Genomic DNA, 24,098 nt, shown 5'->3' with positions numbered 1-24,098 from the left:
AACATATACACAAGCAAGCATGGGTGTCTTGAATGTCAGTGTGAGATGGGAATTTCTTACCTGGAGTCTAGTTTTAAGTCTGAAAACCTACTAAGACTGGCAAGCCCTTATTTTACAGGGGAGGAAGCAGAGAGCAAAGGCTGATTACTGGCAAATGACAGCCACCGGGGCGGCCCGGGGCTTTGTGCTCTGCCCCACCGGGCTGAGTGGCCACTGCTCATAATGACCCTACAAGGCCGGGTCTCATTCTGTCGGAAGGAGCTATGGAGGGGAGGGACCCAAGATCCATTTGTACCCCCACAAATACCACCAGCCACAACTAGAACAAAATGGTTTTAATCAATTGCGTCACCCTCACTCTTCTGGGAGCGGAGCAACAAAAAGGCTCGGCTCCTGCCCCCAGAGGACAGTAAGGCTTATGTGTCTCTCCACACTGCAGGGCCCAGGAGGGGGCTGGGAGGCAGGAGGCATGGAGGGAGGAAATGGGGTGGCTCGAACACAGGAAAGCAAAGGGACCCTGGCCAGTTCTTGGGCCCCAGGGCCTAGCCCCACTCCTCTCCCTCCCCCGTCCCTAGCTAGAGAAAGGTCATGAAGAAGAGACAGGGGAGCAAGTCCCAGCAGCAGGAGGAGCAGCAGCAGCTGTTTCCTTCACCAATAAATACACTTCATTACCAAGCTAGAGAGGGGGTGGGAGGAGCGCCTGGGGTGGGCAGGAAGGGGGAGAAGCTGCCACCTGTGTCGCTGGGATTAAAGCAATGAGATGGTGCCAGACCCCCCACCACTAGCCTCACCCCCCTCATCTTCTTAAAACTGTGAAAAAGCTTTTAACATGGCCCTCCTGTCTCCTGGGCTGCTCTGAAGCCTGACTGAGAGGCACCTGGTGGAGACAGGGGCGAGGCAGGGAGAGGGAAGACGGGCGGAGGGAGGGAGGCGGCTTCTCCCCAGAGGCTGCAGCTGGAGGGCTGGAGCCGAGGAAGCATGGAGGGGCTGGGGGAGGCGGGGGATGAACCGACTCCCAGAGCAGGAGCTTGGGGCAGAGAGAGAGGGCAGCTTGGTGGTGGAGTGACCCGCTGCATCCAGTGTAAAGCTTGGGGCTGCTGAGGAGGGACTGGCTGAGCTAGGGACTTTCCCACCCCCCTCCCAAAGCAGCAGGAGACAGAGAAAAGCCATCACTTCTTTGGTCTTTGTGGCGGCTCAGCACGTGGGTTGGGAAGGAGGGCAGAGACGGCCAGAAGGGCCCTTAGTAGGAAGTGCCACCTCAGCAGAGTAGGGTCTGGCTGGGAGCTCTGGCAGAAAGGTCACAGTGAGGCCGAGGAGCGCCCGAGGAGGAGAATGGCCGAGGCCACGGTGCAGAAGTGTTTGCATGGGTGAATGAATGGGAGGGGAACAGGGTGCCCCACCCCCTGCAAACCTCTCAGGAAAGGCAGAGCCCCCAGAACCAAGGGAGAGCAGGCCCAGGAGGGGTCAGGAAGCTCTGCTGCCGACCAGGGCAGGTGGCCTGACCTCGCCCATGCCAGGGCTCCCAATCTTTCCTTTGCTTTTACCCTAACACTGGTGATTGTGAAGGGGCAGTCCCTGAAGGCCACAGGGGAGCTAGCCCCACAGGAGAGAGCAAGAGCGCAACAGGCCAAGGCAAGCCTTTCCCAGCTGGGAGTTCTACTCCCACGACACTGCCAACAGAAGGGCAGGGCAGTCCTTGAAGACAACTTCAGCCCTTGCCTCCCTACAGGAGGCAGAAGGGGTTCTGTGAGGGGCCAGAGCCTTCCAGGGACATGGAAGGAGGAGGTGGGGGCACCCGGAGGAGGTGGTTCCCCTCCTGCTCTTCTGCTCGGGGCTGGGGACAATCAAGGGACAATCAGCCCAAGAGTCTGAAAGCCAGCAAGTTGCAGCAATCCCCACCCCCAATGCCAAACTAACAAACAAAACAAGGGAAATGAAAAATGGGGGTGGGGTGGGAAGACAAACCAGAACAGAAGCCCAGCCCCTGACCTCCTGCCCAGGGCGGAGGGTCCAGCCAGTAGGAACTGGGGCTGGGAGTGTCTAGCTGGGCCGGCACTGCACCTGGCCCTCTGAGCTGTCCTCATCATCAGAGGCCCCCGCGCCTCCACTGCTCAGGCCTGTGATCCGGTAGCCCATGTTGAGCAGCATCACCTCCAAGGGGTCCGCGTTCATGCGCCGCTGGTTGGCCTGGGAGGCACCCTCCATGTCTTCCACAACTCGGCCTGTGAGGTCTTCACTCTGTGGTGGAGGAGGGGCAGTCTGAGTGGGCTCAGGATGGAGGGACACCAGCACATGAGGGAGGCACAGGTGCTAACTAGGGCTGGAGGAGGTAGATGCCAGGGAGGTGTACACAGGTGGAGGGAAGCTCATGTACCCGGTTATGTGGGCGAGTAAACACCAGTTTTATGTGGGGCATGCACATACACATATGAATGTATGGTGGGGGTCACACTCCCCCAAGACACATATGGGGGAAGCTCGTGTTCTATGCTGGCTCCTCCCCCACTCTTTTCTGTTGCACTCCCAACAGCCCTTCCCTTCATCTTTTTTTCTTCTCTCTAGGGAAGCTCCTCTCTTTACAAGGCACAGCAAATTAGCTCTGGAATCAGATCTACCATGTGACTTTGACTTGTCATGTGGGAGGGGGCAGAGGGTCAGGTGAAGCCTCTAGTAGGCTCAGCTGGCTACTACCCTGAGAGTAGAGGGTCCACGTTGGCCCAAGTGTTCCAGTGGACTAGATTGCACAGGCACCACCACATCCTTTGGAGCGGTTCCAGCGCAGTTCCCATGTGCAGGGCAGAGGTGGTGAAGTCTTGTGGGCACTGAGTGAAGTGGACGGAGCTCCAACTTCAGGTCATCAGACTCCAGGGCCTGTACATCTCATTGTAGCTGTGCAAGTTGGTCCCTTAATAGCTTCTGGGGGCCTCCTCATGGGGGCCAAAGCTGGTCTGTTGTTTGCCCTCTTGTACCTTTGTTCTTAGTGTATGTGAACCTCACCTTCATAACTAACATTCAGGACATGTTTTAAGCATGCAGAAGCTAGAACTGCCCCCTGCATCTGGAGCATCTAAGGCTCGAGCACATTCACCTTGCAGCTTCATCTGCCCAACAGCTTCTAGTCTGTGCGGGTCAGTTCTGAGCACTGCAGGCTCACCCAGAGGCTCTCCATAGGATCCTAACCCTTCACTTGGTCTGATTTGGCCACCCTGCCTATGTCCTTACCTCTGGCCGGGGGTTCCAGAGCCGCACAACAGGGTCGATGCCACTGGTGGCCAGGAAGCAATAGCTGGGGTGCGGCTGCAGGCAATTGACGATGGACTCATCCCCCTGGAGCACGCGGACTAGGTTGGTGGTCTCCTTTTCCCAGATGAAGAAGGAGCCATCATCAGAGCCACTGACGATGTACTGAGCATTGCTGGCAGGGGGCAAAGGGCAGGGAGGTCAGGTGGGGGGACTGCCCTAAAGTAGAGGCTGTATGGCTCAGAGAAAGGGGAAGCAGAGGTTAATGGGGCCACTAAGTTCTTGGTGGGGGCGCCCCTTTACTCAGAACTGCTTACACCAATGGGCTCTTTCCATAATGTAGAAGCTTAGACTTTTCTTTTAGCTCTTACTTCCCTGTTCCCCAGCAGAGAGAAGCTCCAAGCATCCGCATAAAGCAAGCAAGCTCTGGCACAGGCAGAATGGGGAGGAGAAGAAAGGGAGTGTTCCAAGCACCACACTATATTCTTAAACTCAGGATCAGGGACTGCCTGGGTGGTTCCTCCAAGGTGCATTATAATCTACCCGGTGCAGGATAAGCTCTTGTAGCTCTTAGGTCTCTAAATACACCCTCACCTAAGCCTTCCCTCAGCAAAATAAGGCTTCTTGGATCCAGACCCCCAAATGCCACTGCAGATTATCTACAATACTGCTTCTCACACACTGCTGACATTCAGAGGAGAGTCTTGATTTGTGTTCATATGTCTCCCCTATCCAAAGACAATGTCAACATCCACAAAGGAGGATGCAAGAGGAATGTCTCTGAGACACAGGCTTGGAACCTCAGAACCTCGGGCACACAAAGGCTCTGGTAATATTCCTAGCCTCTAATAGTTCTTGCTTCCCTTGTATCCAGCAGAGAGAAGCTCCGAGCACCCAGGTAAGGATGCAAGAGGAATGTCTCTGAGACACAGGCTTGGAACCTCAGAACCTCGGGCACACAAAGGCTCTGGTAATATTCCTAGCCTCTAATAGTTCTTGCTTCCCTTGTATCCAGCAGAGAGAAGCTCCGAGCACCCAGGTAAAGCAAGCAAGCTCTGGCACATGTAGAGTGGGGAGAAGAAATAAAGGAGAGTTCCAGGCACACACTGGATGCTGCACTTAGATTAGTCCTCGCTGTGACCTCATGGGTGGTGTGGCTTCATTAAGTAAACAAAGGTGACGCCATTTGCCCAGGGCAGAGAGGAGAGCAAGGCACTCTAAAAGCATCACGTCCTAAATGTGGTCCCACCCCACAAAATCCTGTTGCCAACTGGGCTCTGCCCTCCTCCTATTCAGGGCCTCAGACCTGCCAAAGAAGTTGGCCTCCTTGATATCCGTGGTGGTGTTGCAGTGGCCGCAGTAGCGAAACTGGTAGTCATAGCTCCGCTCCCGCAGCACCATTTCGTCCTCTGAGATGGAATCTTTCCGACTTGTGCTTCGGAGGCGAACTGGGCCACCACCGCCAGCTCCCTTCTTTTCTTCTGGGAACAGAGATCAAGGAAAGGTCAGAGGTGTGGGCCTACCTCCCCACCTCCACTTCCCCGCTAACCTTTGCCCTGTTTTCAGCCCAGTGCTGGCAATGCAGGACTACCTGCCTTCACCCTTACTCTGAAGAATTAGGAAAAGGTTGTGGGAAGATGCCTAAACAAAAAAGTGTACAAACCCCAAGATGCACAGGCTCAAGGAGTGTTTCTGTGGATGAGGGGCGGGCGTGGGTGAGGTACTAGCAAAGACAGCCTTTGATCAACAGACCCATGCCTCTTAAGGCAGTACAGACCTTAGCTGTTGCCCTCTGGAAGACAAGTTATTACAGATCCCAAATCTAACACCAATCACCTGACCATACATTCACTCTAGTTTTCTCAGTTCCTTAAACATACCTTGTTCTTATCTGCTCTGGGACTGTTGGACATGCTGGTCCTCAGAAACATTTTACCCCCACTCCTAACAGCCACCCTATATCCTCTGAATCTCTCAGATCCTGGCAAATGCAGAAGAACTCAAGACTGCTATCAAGCCCTCCCTCATATGCCTACCCCCTCAGGGCCCACAGCACTGGTCATTCTTTTGTGAACTCCAGGAGCACTGAAATCTCATCTGATGAGGTCACGCTATATTTTCTGGACTCAGCAGCATGCCTGGCCCATGGCAGGTGTCTGAGAACTATTCATTAAGTGAATGAATGAATCCCCTGTTAATAACTACAAAGAAAGACCTATATCTGCCTCCAGTGAGCCTACCTGCCATGTTAATGGTCCATACCACCACAGCCCAGGTCACCTTCCAGCACTAGCTCGGGGGACTGGGCAAGCTCTGTGTGCCCTCTATGAAACTGCTGTGCCCATGGCCACCCAGTTCTACCTGGTAGAGCTGAGTTAGGAGCCAAGGCATTTCCACTGCCCTGGCCACCATCTCTGTCACACTTACACAGATTGGAACAAAGGCAGCAACCAGCACCTGCTTCTCTCAGCCCAGTGAGTTGCCAAGGCCCTGTCTGGGAACAGGTGGGAAGGCCCAGCTGGAGCCACACAGGCTGCCTGGGCTCAGCTAACTCCTACACCAGGTGCCTGGAATGCTGTAGCTAATATTAACAGAAATTTCAATGGGACGTGCTACAATGTTCCCACTTCCAGTGTAGAAATCGAGTCTCAGGGACCAGGAGATTGTCTCAAGGTCACATGGTTTGTGAAACTAGAGCTCCTCAGTCTGGGACCATGCAGCCCAGCTGGGTGGGCACCAGCAGCCCTTCCTCAGGATTTACTCACCACCATCCTTTGTGGAGAAAAGGGCAGCTGTGATGTCACGACCCAATGCATCACAAGCACTGCTGTGGGCCTGTTCCGGGAATTTCCCTTTGAAGTCATCAAGGCACTCCAGAGCCTCAGCCACGTACTTGAGCTCAAAGAGGCAGCGAGCCAGGCGGAAGTGTGCCTTCAGGTGGCATGGATTGAGGGAGATGGCCTTGAGACAGTCCCTCAGGGCATCATAATGGTCACCGTCCCTGAGAAGACAGGGGAATATGGGTTGGAGATATGACCATGTGGTGAGCAAGAGGTCCTCACTCAGCCTCTTCTGTTTCTTGTGGCTACTTCCAAGCACACCCCGACAGACCTCAGGGTGAGAGGATATGGTAATGAAGGTCTAGTTCAGCCCATACTCCCTCACCCAGGGAGATGTAGTATGCTAAGGAACAAGCCAGAAACCCGGGCTTCAGATGATTAAAAAAAACAAACCAAAAATCAGTGTGAGGCTGCCCTCTGCTGGACACAGACTACAACTGTGCATGTTCACCTCAGGCACCCGCAGCTCTGCAGCAGAAGGCCTGGCATCTTGCCCACCTCAAGCTCCCCAAGCCCTCCTTCTCTGTTCCCTCATCCACCTCCTCAAATCCCCCTGCTAGCCTTCAAAGCCATGTCCAAGGCAGGGGGCCCTCAAGGACAGTTCTGTGGTCTGGGGAAGGCAGAAGTGCCAGGCCGGGGCTCAGGGTCTGACCAGCAGGCAGCAAGCCCTCAGCCAGACCCCCTTCTGTCCTGGCTGACTGATCCGCAGCAGCTGTGGCCTCCACCTCCTGGGGCTGGAGGATGGGGCCTGGCTGTCTGGCAGAGTCAGCTCTCTGGAAGCTGATGGTGAGGGGGCTGTGCACACCAGGAGCTCCAAATCACCTCACACACTTCTCCAACTGAAAAGATGGATGAAGGGAGGTGGGAGTGCTTTTTACTGGAGGCAGGGAGTGGTAAGTGGGAAGAGGTATGGGGAGAGGTCTTCCTTTTCCCATCCTGTACCAGGATCTAGGAGGCACAACCCCTGGGGATCCAGAGACCTACCATTGCCTCTTGTCTGGAGAGCCAGAGAAGTAATAAGAACCGCTTCACCCCTGGAAGCATATATTGTTTGTTTGTTTTTAGTGCTGGGGATCAAAGCATACACATTTTTTCTCCTCTTGCCAGGCTGGGGTTGGCCTAGCCGCACAGTAAACAGCATTCTCTAGAACCAATGGCCTCTCCACCAAGGGAGCATTCTGTGCTCACACCCTCCAGTATGGCCTGTTTTCCTGACCTCACTCTGGCCACGTACTCGGGAGCACCCAGCCCCTGGTGCAGCCACACGCAGACCAGGACCGGCAACTCAGCCGTGCAGGGCAGGCAGGAAGCAGAGCTGCTTTGATGGTGTGGTCTGCGTCAGAATGAGTGCCTATGACGAAGGAGCAGGAGCTGTTTGGAAACCCAATTACTGCCTGCAAGGTGCCCCTCTAAGCTCCTAGCAAGAGCTAGACCAGAAACCAGCCGTGAGCCAGAGGGTGGTCTGCTTCCAGGAGCAGATGGTAGCCCTGGGGAGACTGGGCTAGGACAGAATGTGACATTCTAGGGGTCACTGGCAGGCATGTAGGGATGGGGAGAAAGAGGAGGCTGGCCCCGGGGCTCACCCACCCTAGATGCAGTGCCAGATCAATCTCCCTGAAAGGACGGCCTCCGCAAGTCCTTCTCCTGCTCAGATCTCTTCAGTAGCTGCCCATCATGCTCTGAATTGAGGCCAAATGCCACCCTCTGCATTCCAAGCCCTTTCCAGGCCAGCCCCAGGCTACCTCACAGACTCATCTCCTGCCAGTCCTTTCCCGAACCCTGTGCTCCAGCCAAATGGATTTGCTGCTCTGAAGCAGGCTCTTCAGTCAATCCCCCGCCCCCACGCCTTTGTTCACACCATTTCATCTCCCTGCAATGTCCTTCCTCGCGGTCCCCTCCTCCCCTTCATCTCCTTGTCTAAGCCTGCCCACACTTCGAGCTCATTCAGACACAATGTCTTTCTGAGGCTTCCGCGATTCTCAGCTAAAGCAACTCAACTATTCTTGGTGCCCACAGCACTTTTTCTGGCTCTTCACAAGCCTTACCGCTTTCTGCGTCCTTCATGCTGATTCTATTCCCTGTTCAGCAACTGGGCCCTGTGGGGCACAGGAACTCGAGAATGTGCAGCACTGTTCCCCAGTACGCAGCAAGTAGTAGGGTGTCAGAGAACAAGCTGAGGCTGGGAAATTACCAGCCTCTCTTAGCAAGAACACAGATGTGAAGCTAGAGCCTAGGTGAGGACTGCCATCTTCTACCCAATCAGTGCGACAGAAAGGTGACACAAGTGCCCCTAAAGGGTCATTGTCTGGATTTGGGTGCCACCTGAGTCCTGGGAAAGTCCTAGTGCCTGGAGTGAGTCTGGCATGCAGCGTCTTCCCCACCCCCCACCTATCATCCTGCTCACTTGGGTGGGTTTCTTAAGCTTCCCAGGCCTGCCTAGTTTCAGCCAGACGATGGCACACCAGCTGGCCTGTCTGTCTGGGCAGAGCTGACGGATGCCAGACGGAGCAGAAATGGCTGTGGGCCCAGCTCTATCCATCTCCAGTCCTGGCCCTGGCTGGGGGATGGGGCCTGCCTGCCTGCCTGCCTGCTTGCTGATGCAGTAGGCTGGACTGTGGTTCTGATGGTCTCTGAAGACAGGGGACACAGTAGATGGGCCTTGCTCTTTTTCCATTAGTGTCCACACCCCAGCATAAGGCACAGTTGGCTTCAGATCTCTGGTGTCTTGTTTGAGCTTGGTTCAGTGAGTGAGGTTAAGGGGAAAGAAGCCCCAGGGTCAGTTAGCTACAGAATCATTTTATATAGATACCAGCTCAGTTCATCAAGCCCCTCAGTTTCACTGTTCTCTCAAAATCCAATACAAAGCCTAGTTCTTCAGCAGCTGGGACTAACCCTTTTCTCAATTCCTACTTCCTTAGCACCTTATAACAAAGCAACATGTGAATTACTTGTGAATGTGCCCCACTTAGCTGTGAAGCTTCCCTGGTGCTTGAGACAGACCTGCTTACCCTCAGTCTGGAGGTGGGGAGAAGAGGTGTAAGTTCAAGAAAGCTTAGGAGAGGGGGGCGTGGTGGTACACACCTTTAATCCCAGCACTCGGGAGGCAGAGGTAGGAGGATCGCCTTGAGTTCAAGGCCACTCTGAGACTACACAGGGAACTATAGGGAACTCCAGGTCAGCCTGGACTAGAGTGAGACCCTACCCTGAAGAACAAACAACAAAAGAAAGCCTACAAGGCAGCAGACCGTCAATGCCACCTCCCCCGGATGCTCCAGCAACTTGGCCAATGCCGTGTGGTCCAGCTGCTCCAGCCCTCATTCTGACCCAGGTCCTCTGCAGTGCCCACTCACCACTTGCGTTTCATATAGGCAGCAGCTCTGTTTCCATACAGCATAGCATTGTGAGGGGCCTTCTGCACAGCCTTGCTGTAAAGTTGAATGGCCTGAGTCCACTGCTGGCAGGCAAAAGCCTCATTGGCTTGTTGCTTCACGCGCTCCAGGTATGGGGGTAGTTCTACCTGGGGGCTGTGAGAGAAGTGAAGCGGAGTCAGACTAGTGACAGAAGGTTAGTAGCCCTACCTAAGGGCCGCGCAGGCTTTCTTGAACCCTGGGATCTGCAATGACATCTAGAAGAAGGGGTCACTCTTAGCCCCAGCTTGGCTTATTACCTATAACCATGAAAGGGAATAGGCACACTTCCAAATACCCCGAGCTGCAGAAAAGAAAAGGGAAGGAGTGAGGCTGCCCTGGACAGGCGTAAAGCGATTATTAATCAAATTCCAGGGCTCACGTGACAGCAGCTGACACCACCTGGCTCCATGCTAAGCTGAGCCTTGCCACCACCCTAGTTCCTTCTATGGCTTTCACTATGGAGAATTCTGTTTTTCTCAAGGGCCAGAAATTTTGAATTCCTGTGTATCCAAACCTCAGCAGAGGGCCTGGAAGAGAATAGAGGTAGGAGTACGCTACAGCACGGGGGAATGGTGGGAGGAACGATAGGTATAATAGGGGGACAAGCATCTGTGTGGAGCTCTTTTGGGAGAGAGCTTAATGCTAAGAGGTAGCTATCCTCTGGGTCCTGACCCCAGTGACTGACTGGCATCGTCCTAGGTGGGAGCAGTCTGAAGACCACTGGCCACCCTCCACAGAGCCCCTCCACTTCAATCTCAACCTGGGGGCCGGGCAGGAGAAAGCACATAGGACACGCCCCTGCTTCCACTCCTGAGATTCAACTGAGGCTTGGAAGGCTGGAAAAGTCAGCTTGCCTCACCTGACATGCCCCTTACTCTCTGGCAGCCGGAAGCCGTTGCTGTGGAGGTGCAGGCCGTTGGACACGCCATTGGTGGACATCTTGCCATTCTGGACTTCTGGCAGGGATGGGGAGAAAATAACAACGACAACTTAGAAGGAGAGCCATGAAGCCCTTTGGCTTCCATCACAGGGTCTGATGGCTCTGGTGTGGGACTGTTCTTCCAGGTACAGCCAGTCCCAGAAACCAAGTTTGGACAGCTGGCTAGGCAATGGTATAAGGAAAGGCCCGCACGCCCTCTGCTGGCTGAAAAGGACGCAGCTTCAGCTGGACATTTCCTTCCGCAGAGGTGGATGGAGGAAGGGACTGAGGGGCAATGAGGGGCCTGCATCAACTGAAGGCCCCAGGAAGAAGTCAATCTCTGGGTGAAAAGGAAAGGATAACTACGTAGTTAAGAGCTAAGCCATGTAATGAATCTATCTTTCACAAGGGAGTGAAAGGGCTGTCATGGACAGTTCTGGTTTGTTAATCTTCCTTTTTACGGTGTACAAGGTCACTGCAGAGATCTGTTCCTAAAGCCACAGTCCAGACTAACAGGCAGGCTTCTCCACAGACTTAGCAAGCACTCAGGCTCCCCCACCACCTCAGCAGAGGCCCCGTAAAGGAGAACTTACCCCCTGAGGAATGGCATTTTCTAGGCAAGAGGAAGGTATATGGCCGCTGCTTGTAAGTCAAGTCAAACAAATAGACCTGGAGTGGAGGGTCAGAGAAGAGGTGGAAGCTATGAGGCAAGGATGTGGTTAAAGCACTAGCAAGGCCTCGGCAGCTCTCAAGACCAGGGTCTTAAGACACAGTGAGCACTGAGCTCCAAGGTGGTATTTCTAGGAAATGAAATCTCAGGCAAGGAAACCTTCCTAACAACTCCTGACCCTTGGGGTGGATTGTTTGCTCCCCAAAGTCCCACTTGAAATATGGTCATTAACTGGAAGCATACATTTAAACTGGAAAGATTCTCAGAGGTCACAAAGGCAAACGTGCTGTTTTACAGATGGGAAAACCAAGGCCCTAGAGAGTGGAAGCACATGGTTTGAAGTAACATGTCAGTTACTTCTGTACGGAAGCAAACATTATTACTAAATACTTAATGCTATTCCTGTTTTAAATGCATTTTATTTTTATTTATTTGTTTGAGAGACAGAGACGGGGACGGGGGGAGAGAATGGGTGCGCCAGGGCCTCCAGCCATTGCAGATCAACTCCAGACACATGCACCCCTTTGTCCATCTGGCTTACATGGGTCCTGGGGAATTGAAACTGGGTCCTTTGGCTTTTCAAGCAAGTGCCTTAACTACAAAGCAATCTCTCCAGCCCATATTATTTTTTTTTCAAGGTAGGGTCTTGCTCTAGCCCAGGCTGACCTGGAATTCACTATGTAGTCTCAGACTGGCCTCAAACTCTTGGTGATTCTCCTATCTCTGCCTCCCGAGTGCTGGAATTAAAGGTATGTGACAGCATACCCAGCTCAGTTATTATTTTGAAATGTAGTCTCATGTAGCTCAAGTTGGCTTCCAAGTCACTAATTAACAAAGGATAACTGAATTAAAAAAAAAAAACAAACTAAAAAAGGGGTGTAGTGAGAGAAAATGTGCACGTAAGGGCCTCTAGCCTTTGCAAACAAACTCAAAATGCATGTGCCACCTTGTGCATCTGGCTTATGTGGGTCCTTGGGTTTGCAAGCAAATGCCTTAGCACCTAAGCCATCTCTCCAGCCCAACTTTGAACTTTTTTTTTTGAGGTAGAGTTTCACTCTAGCTTGGGCTGACCTGGAATTCACTATGTAGTCTCAGGTTGGCCATGAACTCATGGCGAGCCTCCTACTTCTGCCTCCCAAGTGCTGGGATTAAAGGCGTGCGTGGCCATACCCGGCTCCAACTTTGAACTTTTTGATTTTCCTTCGTCAACCTCCCAAATGCTGGCACTATAGGTTTGTACTCCTGTGTCTGTTTTTATTTATTTATTTATTTTATTATAATTTTTTTTGTTTTATTTATTTATTTGAGAGCAACAGACAGAGAGAGAAAGAATGGGCGCGCCAGGGCTTCCAGCCACTGCAAACGAACTCCAGACACATGCGCCCCCTTGTGCATCTGGCTAACGTGGGTCTCCTGGGGAACTGAGTCTTAAACGGGGGTCCTTAGGCGTCACAGGCAAGCGCTTAACCGCTAAGCCATCTCTCCAGCCCCTTTTATTTTATTTATTTATTTTTTTCTGTGTCTGTTTTATATGGTACTAGGACTCAAACCCTGGGCTTCCTTCATGTACTCTACAAACTGAGCTATGTCCCCAGTCTTTGAAGGCTACTTTGAAAGCTCACTTTGTTTGCTGCTAACTGCTGTATATGGACTTATTCCAGAAAGTACCACATGAAGAGGTATCATTATCATCATCTCGCCTCTGATGAGAAGAAATACAAACTTAAAATGCAAGTGTTTGGTACAGGATCATAAAAGTAGCTGATGGCACAGGCAGGCCTCAAACCCAGCCTTTTCTGGCTGAACTGCTGTGGCAGGCCTCCTCACTCATCCACCTTCACCTTCAGGTCAGGTGGGGATGGGCTTTGTGAAGGCAGAAGCCTAGTCTGAGCTCAGGTGCTCACCACTCTCCAGCGCGTTCTTTTGTACATCCATGCCTTGCTTTGTAATGCTTCACTGTTCAGACGCTCGGTCTCCTGTCAGCTTGGGGATGACTTGTACTTGCATCTGTCTTCCCTCTATTTATGATAATGCTGGTCCCACAGTGAGTACTCAGTGACTGAGAATAAATGCATTTATGCAAGGCTTACTACATATACTGACTAAGAGCACACAGCAGAAGGTTTAGCAACCTGGTCCTAAACCACAGCCTGGCTGTGTGGTCTATCAAGAATTTCGGGGCTTGACCTGTGAGTTCGAGGCCACCCTGAAACTACATAGTGAATTCAGGTCAGCCTAGATTAGAGTGAAACCCAACTTTGAAAAAACAAAAACAAACAAAAAACAAAGAATTTCCAGGCTGGAGAAATGGCTTACCATTAAGACATTTGCCTGCAAAGCCTAAGGGCCTTGGTTCGATTCCCCAGGACCCACATAAGCCAGATGCACAAGGTGGCACATGTATCTAGAGTTCTTTTGCAGTGGCTGGAAGCCCTGGCATGCCCATTCTCTCTCTCTCTCTCTTAATCTATACCTCTCTCTCTCTCAAATAAATAAATAAATAAAATATATTTTTTTTAAAAAAGAATTTCCTTCTCAGATAGCAGATGAGGAAACAGAGGGCCAGAAAAATGAAGAGACTTGCTTGAGGTCCTAGTAAACAGCTAGTTAGCATTTGAAGGTAGATATACCAGTTCCTTTTTTTTTTGTTTGTTTGTTTTTTGAGGTAGGGTCTCACTGTAGCTCAGGCTGACCTGGAATTCACTATGTAGTTTCAGGGCGGCCTCGAACTCACAGTGATTCTCCTGCCTCTGCCTCCCAAGTGCTAGTATTAAATGCATGTGCCACCATGCCTGGCTTTAACAGTTCCTTTTTTTTCTTTTCTTTCTTTTTTTTTTTTTTGGTGACAAGTCTTGCTACGTAGTCAAGGCTGGCCATCTTCCTGCCTCAGCCTCCCAGGTGTTGAGATTAGGGGTACGTACCAACATGGTCTTTCAATTTTGAGGTTAATGTACCATACTATTATACAACTATACATGTCTAGTTCATTGAAAAAGCAAAGGAGGAAAAGACAAATCAAGGATACCTCTCAAGTTGCATGATGTCACATAACTCACTTTTCACCTTAATGTCATTTACAAGGTAGCTGTTCACTTTTGTATGTTTGAGGCAGTGGATGAAAGGCCATCAACCCCAGCCACTTGATATGGAAGAAGTGTCATATTAGCCAGCAGAACCTACCTGCTCCCCTCCCATGTTGACTAGCAGCTCAGTGCCATTGGGGCTGAAGGTCACATAGGTGGCAACCAATACACGCAGACGATTGTTATAGTCAGGCAGCTTCACTGGCAGATGACCTGCAGGGCAAATGGCGGTAATCCTAAGGTGATGCTGAGTTTCCCTTTAAAAGGGGCAGGAGCTGGGCATGATGGCGCCTTTAGTCCCAGCACTTGGGAGGCAGAGGTAGGAGGATTGCTGTGAGTTTGAGACTGCCCTGAGACTACACAGTGAATTCCAGGTCAGCCTGGGCTAGAATGAGACCCTACCTTGAAAACACCCACCCCCCAAAAAAGGGGGGCAAAGAGACAGTGTGAAAACAGCCATATTGAAAATGTTAGCGATTAGCTTCCTCAGAGAGGCAGCTACAAGCGTTCATGCCTTTAGTACCTGCACATGCACCGAGACAGCCGCTTTATACACTTTACCTCACTTAGTCATGACAATCCTTCCTCCCTTCCCTCCCTTTCTTTCTTTCTTTTTTCTCGAGGTAGGGTCTCACTCTAGTCCAGGTTGACCTGGAATTCACTATGTAGTCTCGGGGCAGCCTCAAATTCACAGTGATCCTCCAACCTCTGACTCCTGAGTCTGAGTGCTGGGATTAAAGGCGTGTACTACCATGCCTGGCTTTCTTTTCTTCTTGTGTGTGCGAGCATGCGTGCGTGCGTGCGTGCGTGCATATAGTTGTATAGCCCAGGTTGGCTTCAAACCATTATGTATAGCAAGCTGCCCTTGAACTTTCAACCCACTTACTTCAGCCTCCAGAGTGCTGGGATTACAATCCTACTTTACAGAGAAGAAACTCAACATGATTAGGTAATGTGCTAATAGATACATCCAGTCAATGACTACTCAGGAGTAAAACCCTCGTTCGTGAGCAGTCTCCCCTGAACACTATCCCCCCTGAACGGCCCCAGAAAAAGCCAGTATCTAGCCAAGAGTGTGAGGCCAGAGCCAGGCTGTACCTTACCTGCCACATAATACTGGGCTGCACCATCTGGAAGGGGCTTCTGCCGGTCACAGAAGGTATGCACACCTGCTGAAGGGCTCTGCTTCATGCTCTTTCTGATGGGAAGGAAAATCAGACAGGTTAAGATTTGAGCATTGCCTTGCTAGCCGGATCATATTCCATAAAGAAAGAACAGGTTGGGCTGGAGAGATGGCTTAGCGGTTAAGCGCTTGCCTGTAAAGCCTAAGGACCCCAGTTCGAGGCTCGGTTCTCAGGTCCCACGTCAGCCAGATGCACAAGGGGGCGCACGCGTCTGGAGTTCGTTTGCAGAGGCTGGAAGCCCTGGCGCGCCTATTCTCTCTCTCCCTCTATCTGTCTTTCTCTCTGTGTCTGTCGCTCTCAAATAAATAAAATAAAAAATTAAAAAAAAAAAAAAGAATGAACAGGTTTGTGTCCCTAGAGATATATAGGAGGCACTTTTCTTCCTGCCCTAAGTGTTTCCCAAATCCACTCTCTAGACACCTTACAATGCTTTACCAGGGAGGTTCTCATGATCATCGTATCACCCCCAATTTACGGAGAAGCTAAGGCTTACAGTTCACTCCTAGCCACGCAGTGGGAGAGGCAGCAGTGGTCACCCAAACCCAGTGGTGAAAATAAACCATGTGGACAGTTCTGCACCTGTCCCAAGAATCGGGGAAAGCCAAGCTTGTGGGAGTAGCTTGGGACTGCTGTGGGAGTGCTGAGTATATTCTAAACGTTTTTTTTTTGAAGACTAGGGCTGGGGATATAGCTCAGTGATAGGACATTTGCCTAGCATGTGCAGCTTCAATGTCCAGTCCCACAAAAAATAAATAAGAGCTAGGCGTGGTGGTACATGCCTTTAATCCCAGCACTTGGGATGCAGAGGTAGGAGGATCACCGTGAGTTCGAGGCCACCCTGAGATTACATAGTGAATTCCAGGACAGCCTGGGCTAGAGCAAGACCCTACCTTGAAAAACAAAGTAAGTGAGCAAGTAAATAAAATCTAATAAATGAAATTCTATGTATAAAAATTACACATATAAGACTATAACTAGAATCATGCTAAGTTAACTAGTAGCATATATACACACACACACACACACACACACACACACACACACACACACACATATATATTCTTCTCAGGTGATGGGAATAAATGTAGTATGTAATATTTTCCAAATATTCTGAAACATTTTTTTCATTGTTGATTGTAATTACAAAAAAAAAAAACTTGGGCTAGAGAGATGGCTTAGCAGTTAAGGCATATGCCTGCAAAGCCTAAGGACCCATGGTTCAATTCTCCAGGTCCCACATAAGCCAGATGCACATGGTGGCACATGTATCTGGAGTTTGTTTGCGGTGGCTAGAGGCCCTAGTATGCCCATTCTCTCACTCTCTCTTTCTCCCCGTCTGTCTGTCTCTAATAAATAAATAAAAATAAAATCTTAGAGCCGGCGTGGTGGCGTATGCCTTTAATCCCAGCACTCGGGAGGCAGAGGTAGAAGGATCACTGTGAGTTTGAGGCCACCCCAAGAATGCATAGAGAATTCCAGGTCAGCCTGAGCTAAGGTGAGACCCTACCTCATAAAACCAAAAAATAAATAAATAAATAAAATAAAATCTTAAAAAAAAACTTGAGGTCTGGAGAGATGGCTTAGCAGTTAAGGTGTTTGCCTGTGAAGCCTAAGACCCATTTTCAAATCCCCAGGCCCCATGTAAGCCAGACACACAGTGACACAAGCATGCAATGTCACACGTGTGCACAAGGGGCACATGTATCTGGAGAGACTACATAGTGAATTCCATCCAGGTCAGCCTGGGCTAGAATGAGACCATACCTTAAAAAACCACAAAAAGGGGCTGGAGAGATGGCTTAGCGGTTAAGCACTTGCCTGTGAAGCCTAAGGACCCCGGTTTGAGGCTCGGCTCCCCAGGTCCCACGTTAGCCAGATGCACAAGGGGGCGCACGCATGGAGTTCGTTTGCAGAGGCTGGAAGCCCTGGCGCGCCCATTCTCTCTCTCTCCCTCTATCTGTCTTTCTCTCTGTGTCTGTCGCTCTCAAACAAATAAATAAAATTAAAAAAAAATAAAAAATAAAAAAATAAAAAAACCACAAAAAGAAAAATAACTTTATTTATTTATTTGAGAGACACAGAAAGGAGTACGGGTGCCCCAGAGCCTCTTGCACTGCAAAGAACTTCGGATGCACACACCACTTTGTGCATATGACTTTACACGGGTACTAGGGAACTGAATCCAGGCCAGCAGGCTTTGCAAATAAGTGCTTTTAACTGCTGAACCATCTCCCTACACCAACTGCAAACTAAAGGAAATCACAAAATTAAAAAACATAAACAGGGGCTGGAGAGATGGCTTAGTGGTGAAGTGCTTGCCTGTGAAGCCAAAGGACCCTGGTTTAAGGCTCGATTCCCCAGGACCCACATTAGCCAGGTGCACAATGGGGTGCATGCATCTGGAGTTTGTTTGCAGTGGCTGGAGGCCCTGGCATGTCCATTTTCTCTGTTTCTCTCTATTTGCTTCTTTCTGTCTGTCTGTGTTGCTCTCAAATAAATAAATAAAAATGAACAAAAAAAATTTACAAACAAAAACAAAAACCCACAAAACTCTTAAAAAGAAGGCAGTCAGGCATGGTGGCGCACACCTTTAATCCCAGCACTCAGCAGGCTGAGGCAGGAGAATCGCCAGTGTTCGAGACTAGCCTGAGGCTACAGAGTGAGCTCCAGGTCAGGTTGGGCTAGAGTGAGACCCTACCAGGAGGTGCAAGGGGGAGTCTTGGCAATAAAGAAAAGGCACAGAGGATATTCAGGGACTCCTCCATGGAAGGCTGTGAGCCATACCTGTGCTTATGGATCATGCGGATGTCATAGAGCCTCACGAAGGGTCCACTGGCTCCTACTGCCAAGCAGTTGTTGTCCTGGGGATTGACAGTGAGGCACTTGGCCTCCACCAGCTGGCCGCAGTACTCAGTCAGGTCTATCAGCACCTCTGAGTGTTTGCTGTTCTCCCGGAGGTCATACTGGCTGTAAGAGAAGACAGAGTTACGGGCCAGGTCCTTATGTGGAAAACAGGAGAAATCCATTCCTTGTACTGCAAGAGGACGGGGCTAAACTCAGGACCCACTGTAAATAATGAATAATAAAAACCATTTCTACTTTAGTTCCCACTGTGGGAAGTACCTATAATAGGCCCTGTCACACATTCTGTTTTACCCTAACCTACAGGAACTACTACTGTATTGACTTTATAAATGTGAGTGTTATTGTTACTGCTACACCATCACTGACTACTAACACTTAGGGAAAGCATGCTGTGTCCAGTATTACCCGAATTGCTTTACATGCACTATTTAATTAAAACCTAACCCCAGCCACAGAACTACTAGAACACTGAGGTCCAATGAAGTCAAATAACCCACCTGGGATGATACAACTAGAAAGAGGAGAGTGGGCTAGCGCTTTGGAGGCAGAGGTAGGAGGGCTGCTAAGAGTTTGAGGGCACCCTAACACTAATTCCAGGTCAGCCTGGGCTAGAGAAAGACCCTACCTCAAAAATCAGAGAGAGACAACTTGCTATGATGGCATTTAAACTCCTCTGGCTGGCTGGCTGTCACAGTGCATGCCTGTAATCCTAGCATTCAGGAGGAAAAAGGATCATGAGTTCAAGGACAACCTTGGTGCACAGTGCACACGGTGTGAGGCTAGCCTGGGATATACCACAAGATCTTGTCTCTGTATTTCAGGTACCATGCTAAGGCTCTACAAGCTCTTTTTCAAGATTAATGCTCAGGTCAACAAAGAGGATATTAACATTTGGGGATGAAGTGACCTCAAACACTGAGTGAGGAGCTAGGATTTGACCTGTCTGGCTTTAATGTCTGAGTATAACTACTGTCATAGTTTATATATAACTTCAGTTCTCTGCAACAGCAAAGAGAGTGCAAAGGAAATGAAGTGTGTGTATATGCACGGGGAGTGGTTAAAAGAGCCTGGGGCCAAGTGTGGTGGCACTTGTGAGGCAGGGATAGGAGCATCTCTCTATGAGTTCAAGGCCAGCCTAGAACCACAGAGTGAGTTCCAGGTCAGCCTAAACTACAGTGACATCCTACTTCAGAACAAAGGCCAAGTTGGGAAGGTGAAAAAAAAAACAACAGCAACTGAGGTTGCATGGGAAGAGAAGAGTTACGGGAAAGTAACAGCAGCTGAGCACAGTGGCATGCGCTCGGAGTCTCGGTCACTCGAAAGGCTCAGGTGGGAGGACCCTTGAGCCTCAGGGTCCGGGACCAGCCTGAGCAATAGAGATCGTTTGCAAAACAACAAAGTAAATGAAGAATGGGGTGCAGGCTTACAATTGCAGTACTTGGGAGGGTAAAGCAGGAGCCTCTTGAGTTCAAGGACAGAGCTGGGCTGAATGAGACCTTGTCTTAATCCTCACCAGAAAAATCAAAAAGGGACGGGGATGGTGATGTAGCTCACTGGTAGAGGACTCACTTCGTATGCATGAGACAATCCACAGTACCACCAAAGTTAAAAAAGGGCCGTAACAATTTAGTATGAAGAGACGCAGCAGGAGGGGCTTAGTGGTAAGGCATTTACCAGCAAAGCCAAAGGACCCAGGCTCAATCCCCCAGGACCCAAGTAAGCCTGATGCACAAAGTGGCCCATGCATCTGGAGTTTTTTTACATTGGCTAGAGGCTCTGGCATGCCCGTTCTCTCCCCCTCGCTCTCTTTCTCAAATATAAACACACACACACACACACACACACACCTGGAATACACTATTTTTCTCAGGGCGGCCTTGAACTCATGGCAATCCTCCTACATCTGCCTCCCAAGAGCTGGGATTAAAGGCCTGTGCCACCATACCTGGCAATAAAATATTTTGTTTTTAAAAAAGGAAGTATCCTCCGAGTTCCCTGATCCCTCCTGAAGGTAGCAAGACCGGAGGAGATAAACTAACCCTTGCTTGACAGCCAAACTACAGCTGAATCCACAGAGGAAGTAGGGAGATGATCAAGAGTGCTGCTTCCATGCTATGCTGTTCCTGACAATCAAAGCCAGGGTGAAGGAGACAGACCCTGAGGATACTCAACACCTACCAAAGCAGAGATCCAGAGGCTCCTAAGAGCTCATCACTGAAGTAGACTTAAAATTCTCCCACCACCACTGCTCAGGGAATTTTACAGAAGGGAGGGAGATTGTAAGAGCCACAGGTTGACGTGTCATGCTCAGGGGCCATTGCCTTCCCCCCTCAAAATAACTGACTACTGCTCCCATAACACATAAACTACAACCCCACTGGGAATACCTGCAACCCCACTGAGGAGTGTCCACAATGAAATGGGGGCAAGGACAAGGGAAAAGAGGGTACCTACACAAGATGTATCCATACAAAACACATTATTAATAATAAACATTTAAGAAAAACAAGTAGCAGTAAAACATGTAACACAGGACATTAGAAACGGATAAGGCCCACTTTCTCATTGCTGACCACCTCTCCCTCCTAGTCACTCTGACTAATTGTTCAAAGACATGTGTCACATGCTTCTAGATGCCAAGGTTCTGTGATAGGGGCACAGCCAAGAATGAGAAAGACATAAGACTTCTTTAAGTGAGTTTAGTATTCAGTGTAAAGAAACAAAAGTAAACCAGTAAGTAAAAATGAAGTAACTATGGGGATGGGGAGATGGTTCAGTGGTTAAATGCACTTGCTTGCAAAGCCTACCGGCCCAGGTTTGATTCCCCAGTACCCACATAAAGCCAGATGCACAAAATGGTGCAGGTGTCTGGGGTCTGTCTGTAGGGGCAGGAGTCCTGGAGTGTCCACAGACACACACGTACTCTCTCTCTCAAATAAATAATTACAACTGGGCTGAAGAGATGGCTTAGTGGTTAAGCACTTGCCTGTGAAACCTAAGGACCCCAGTTCAAGGCTCAATTTCCCAAAACCCATGTTAGCCAGATGCACAAGGGGGCGCACGAGTTTGTTTACAGTGGCTGGAGGCCCTGGCATGAGCCCATTCTCTCTGTCTCTTTCTGTCTTTCGCTCTCAAATAAATAAATAAAAATAAACAAGAAAAAATAATTACAACTTCCTTAGGCAGACAAAAGAGGCTGGACCTCTACTGGAGGTAGGAACAGGACTATAGAAGGAAAAACTATGGGCAAATGGGATGGCACAGCTGCTCGAAACACAGGAGACACAGGCCATTTCATGCCCGCACCCTTACCGGATAAGACCATCCTCAGCAGCACTCCAAAATGTGTTGGGCCACATGGGTGCTGTGGCAATACGCTTTACCCGGTTGGTGTGGTCTCCAAACATGTGGGTAGTCTCCTTTACCGTCAGGTCATGGACGTGCACCTTGGAGTCAGCTGCCCCCGTGATCAAGATGCGGTCTCCAGCGTGAGGCAGGAACTGTTCAGGAGAGGTTGAAGAAAGAATTGGTAGGTTGTAAGGGGACAGCTGGATATTGCAGCAGATGGTCTGGGAGTTGGAATCCCCTTTCCCTACCCATCCAGGACAACTCACCATCATAACTTGAGCATCAAGCAGCAGATAGGCCCTAAAGCTTGAAATCAAGATATACATCTTTACTTTGCCAAAGTAGTCACCATCCATCTATGGCAACTCAGACTACCTGTGGAACCTGTTTCCTTTGATTCCTCAAGCAAGAGCTGAGTGAATGATAATCATAGCTGTTCCTATTTACTAAGAACTCACCAAGGCACACTTTGTATTGTTCATTCTTAAAACAATCTTATTAAAAATTTTGAAATTTTCAGGCTTGCCAGGCATGTTGGCACATGCCTTTAATCCCAGCATTCAGGAGGCAGAGGTAGGAGGATCGCTGTGAGTTTGAAGCCACTCTGAGACTACATAGTGAATTCCAGGTCAGCCTGGGCTAGAGCGAGACCCTACCTTGACAAAAAAAAAATTCAGGCTTGAGAACTGGGGAGATGGCACAATGAAGTACTTGCTACTAAGGATGAGGATCAGAGTTTGAATCCCCAGCACCCATGTCAAGGTCAGGTAGGTGTGGAGGCTGCCTGTGATCTCTACACTTGGAAGATGGAGCCACAGGAAGCCAGGGCAAACTGGCCAGCTAGACTAGCCAAATAAGCAAGTCCTGGTTTCCAGTGAGAGACTGTGACTCAGTAAATAAGGCAGAGTGACAGAGGAAGATACCCAACATTGCACCCACCTATAAGTACACACATACATTTACACATTGCACACATACACATGCAAGAGAGACGAGAGAGAGTGTGTGCGAGTGCCCACCATTTTGGTGAATATACAGTGAATGCTAGGTGACATCAGGTGAGAACAAAGTAGTTATAAACATTGCTTCAGGTAATGGACAGAACAGGATGTAATTTTATCATCTCACTTTAAGATACCAACGTGATGGTGTTGAGTTCTTTTCTCTTTGAGTTTAGATTAATATACCTCTTTTAGGACTGCAGAGATGGCTTAGTAGTTAAGGCACTTGCCTGAGAAGCCAAAGGATCCAGGTTCAAATCCCCAGCACGTACGTAAGCCAGATGCACAAGGTGGCGCATGCATCTGGAGTTCATTTACAGTAGCTAGAGGCCCTGGTGTGCCCATTCTTTCTCCCTCTATCTGCCTCTTTTTCTCTCTCTCAAATAAATAAATCAATAAAATATTTAAAAAAATATTGCATGCCTTTAATCTCAGCCTTCAGGGGACAGAGGTAGGATTGCTGTGAGTTCGAGGCCACCCTGAGACTACACAGTGAGCTCCAGGTCAACCTGGGCTATAGCAAAACCTTACCTTGAAAAACTATATACATAAACATACATACACACACACACATACATACATCTTTCATGTTTTTTTCCTCCTGATACTTGGTGATTGAACCTATAGCTCTGGCAAATGCTAGACATGACCTCTATCATTGAAATATAAACCTAGTCTTCAGTTTGGATTTTTAAACAATATTTTTAAAAAATTTATTTGACAGAGAAAGAGGGAGAGAGAGAACGGGTGCACTGGGGCATCCAGACACTGAAAACGAACTACAGATACATGCTCCCCCCTTGTGTATCTGGCTAACGTGGGTCCTGGGGAATTGAACCTGGGCCCTTTGGCTTTGCAGGTAAATGCCTTAACCACTAAGCCATCCCTCCAGCCATTTGAATTAGATTTTTTAAAATATTTTATTTCTATTTATTTATTTGAGAGAGATAGAGAGACAGATTGTCATGCTAGGGCCTCAGCCACTGCACACTAACTCATACTGGGGCTTGGTGGCAGTGCTGTGAGTAGGACGTAGTTCTTCAAGCAGCTGCAATCTCAGTCCAGTTGCAAGAGTGCTTGCCTAGCATGCAGAACGCCCTGGGTTCCTTTCCCAGCACCCCCCAGATTGTGTATGGTGGCATATGCCTGTAATCTCAGCACTTGAGAGGTGGAGACAGGAGGATCAGAAGATCAAAGTCATCCTCTGCTATGAAGCAAGTTTGAGGACTGCCTGGGATACATCTTGAGACCCTGTCCCGATATAAAGAAGAAACAGGTGAGCCACTTGCTGAGATGTTTGTTACGTATCATAGTTACCACCAGGGGGAGCACGCAGTGGACTATTGTCAATACAATTAGTGTTTTTGACTACCTGTAAAGAGAAGCATCCTGTTTTTTCTCTCTCTTTAAAACACAAAAACACGCTGGGCTTGGTGGTGCACGCCTTTCATCCTAGCACTTGGGAAGCAGAGGTAGGAGGGTTGCCGTGAGTTTGAGGCCATCCTGAGATTACATAGTGAATTCTAGGTCAGCCTGAG

At 49.6% G+C, this 24,098-nt stretch overlaps 1 protein-coding gene across 3 annotated transcripts in view; it reads right to left on the bottom strand.

Annotated features, from left to right (window-relative positions):
• Positions 1-320: 320 nt before the first annotated feature.
• Positions 321-24,098, bottom strand: part of Wdtc1 (WD and tetratricopeptide repeats 1) — a 62,080-nt gene continuing 38,302 nt past the window's right edge. For 2 of the 3 annotated variants that reach the window (XM_045149946.1, XM_004671227.2), the window contains exons 6-16: positions 21,524-21,711; positions 18,131-18,313; positions 15,266-15,360; positions 14,260-14,375; positions 11,003-11,078; positions 10,350-10,446; positions 9,431-9,604; positions 6,006-6,241; positions 4,547-4,721; positions 3,223-3,415; positions 321-2,238 (exon numbers count right to left, since the gene is read on the bottom strand). In XM_045149946.1, coding sequence (XP_045005881.1) covers positions 2,041-2,238; positions 3,223-3,415; positions 4,547-4,721; positions 6,006-6,241; positions 9,431-9,604; positions 10,350-10,446; positions 11,003-11,078; positions 14,260-14,375; positions 15,266-15,360; positions 18,131-18,313; positions 21,524-21,711 — 1,731 coding nt within the window. In that variant the 3' untranslated portion in view covers positions 321-2,040. The remainder of the gene's footprint in view (positions 2,239-3,222; positions 3,416-4,546; positions 4,722-6,005; positions 6,242-9,430; positions 9,605-10,349; positions 10,447-11,002; positions 11,079-14,259; positions 14,376-15,265; positions 15,361-18,130; positions 18,314-21,523; positions 21,712-24,098) is intronic. The other variant, XM_004671228.2, reaches the window with a different exon arrangement.

Source organism: Jaculus jaculus, chromosome 5, assembly GCF_020740685.1.
Source record: "Jaculus jaculus isolate mJacJac1 chromosome 5, mJacJac1.mat.Y.cur, whole genome shotgun sequence".
Taxonomy (NCBI): domain Eukaryota; kingdom Metazoa; phylum Chordata; class Mammalia; order Rodentia; family Dipodidae; genus Jaculus; species Jaculus jaculus.
The sequence above is the reverse complement of the archived record's forward strand: the minus strand, read 5'-3'. Positions and strand labels throughout refer to the sequence as shown.